The sequence below is a fragment of the Haliaeetus leucocephalus genome, unplaced genomic scaffold, assembly GCF_000737465.1.
Source record: "Haliaeetus leucocephalus isolate CR32 unplaced genomic scaffold, Haliaeetus_leucocephalus-4.0 Scaffold0, whole genome shotgun sequence".
In the NCBI taxonomy this organism is placed as follows: domain Eukaryota; kingdom Metazoa; phylum Chordata; class Aves; order Accipitriformes; family Accipitridae; genus Haliaeetus; species Haliaeetus leucocephalus.
Genome location: NW_010972436.1, coordinates 4,363,804 through 4,364,221, shown reverse-complemented (window position 1 = coordinate 4,364,221; position 418 = coordinate 4,363,804). Strand labels below are relative to the sequence as shown.

The 418-nt window shown below is 69.1% G+C and overlaps 1 protein-coding gene across 1 annotated transcript in view; it reads left to right on the top strand.

Annotated features, from left to right (window-relative positions):
• The first annotated feature begins 223 nt into the window (after positions 1–223).
• Positions 224–418, top strand: part of RBM48 (RNA binding motif protein 48) — a 5,141-nt gene continuing 4,946 nt past the window's right edge. The window contains exon 1 of the mRNA XM_010571394.1: positions 224–387. Within this exon, the coding sequence (XP_010569696.1) occupies positions 274–387 (114 nt within the window). The 5' untranslated portion in view covers positions 224–273. The remainder of the gene's footprint in view (positions 388–418) is intronic.

The window sequence follows — 418 nt, the reverse complement described above, 5'->3', positions numbered from 1 at the left end:
CGGGCGAGCGGGCCAGGCCTTCCCCAAATCCCCCCTGCCGCCCCCGAGGCGATGGTATAACCCACTGCCGGCCAATGCGGGCGCGGCATATACTCATTCCTTGCCTCCGATTGGCTTCCCTATCGGAGGCCTCGGCTCCTTCTGTCTGGCTTATCGACGCCGTCCATTTCCGCCTCAGTGGGAGCCAATGACAGTTCCGCCCGTTGTCTGATTGGCTGTTCCCTCGGCGAGCAGCTACGGCTGCCTACGCGGGCCGCGGTGGGTGATGGGAAGATGGCGGCCAGCAGCGGCGGCGGCCTGGGCGATGTCTGCAAACACCACGCGCAGCTGGGGATCTGCGAGTCGCGCGCCAAGTACCGGGAGGGGCGGAGGCCGCGCGCCGTGAAGGTGGGGCCGGCCTGGGCCTTCGGCGGGCCGG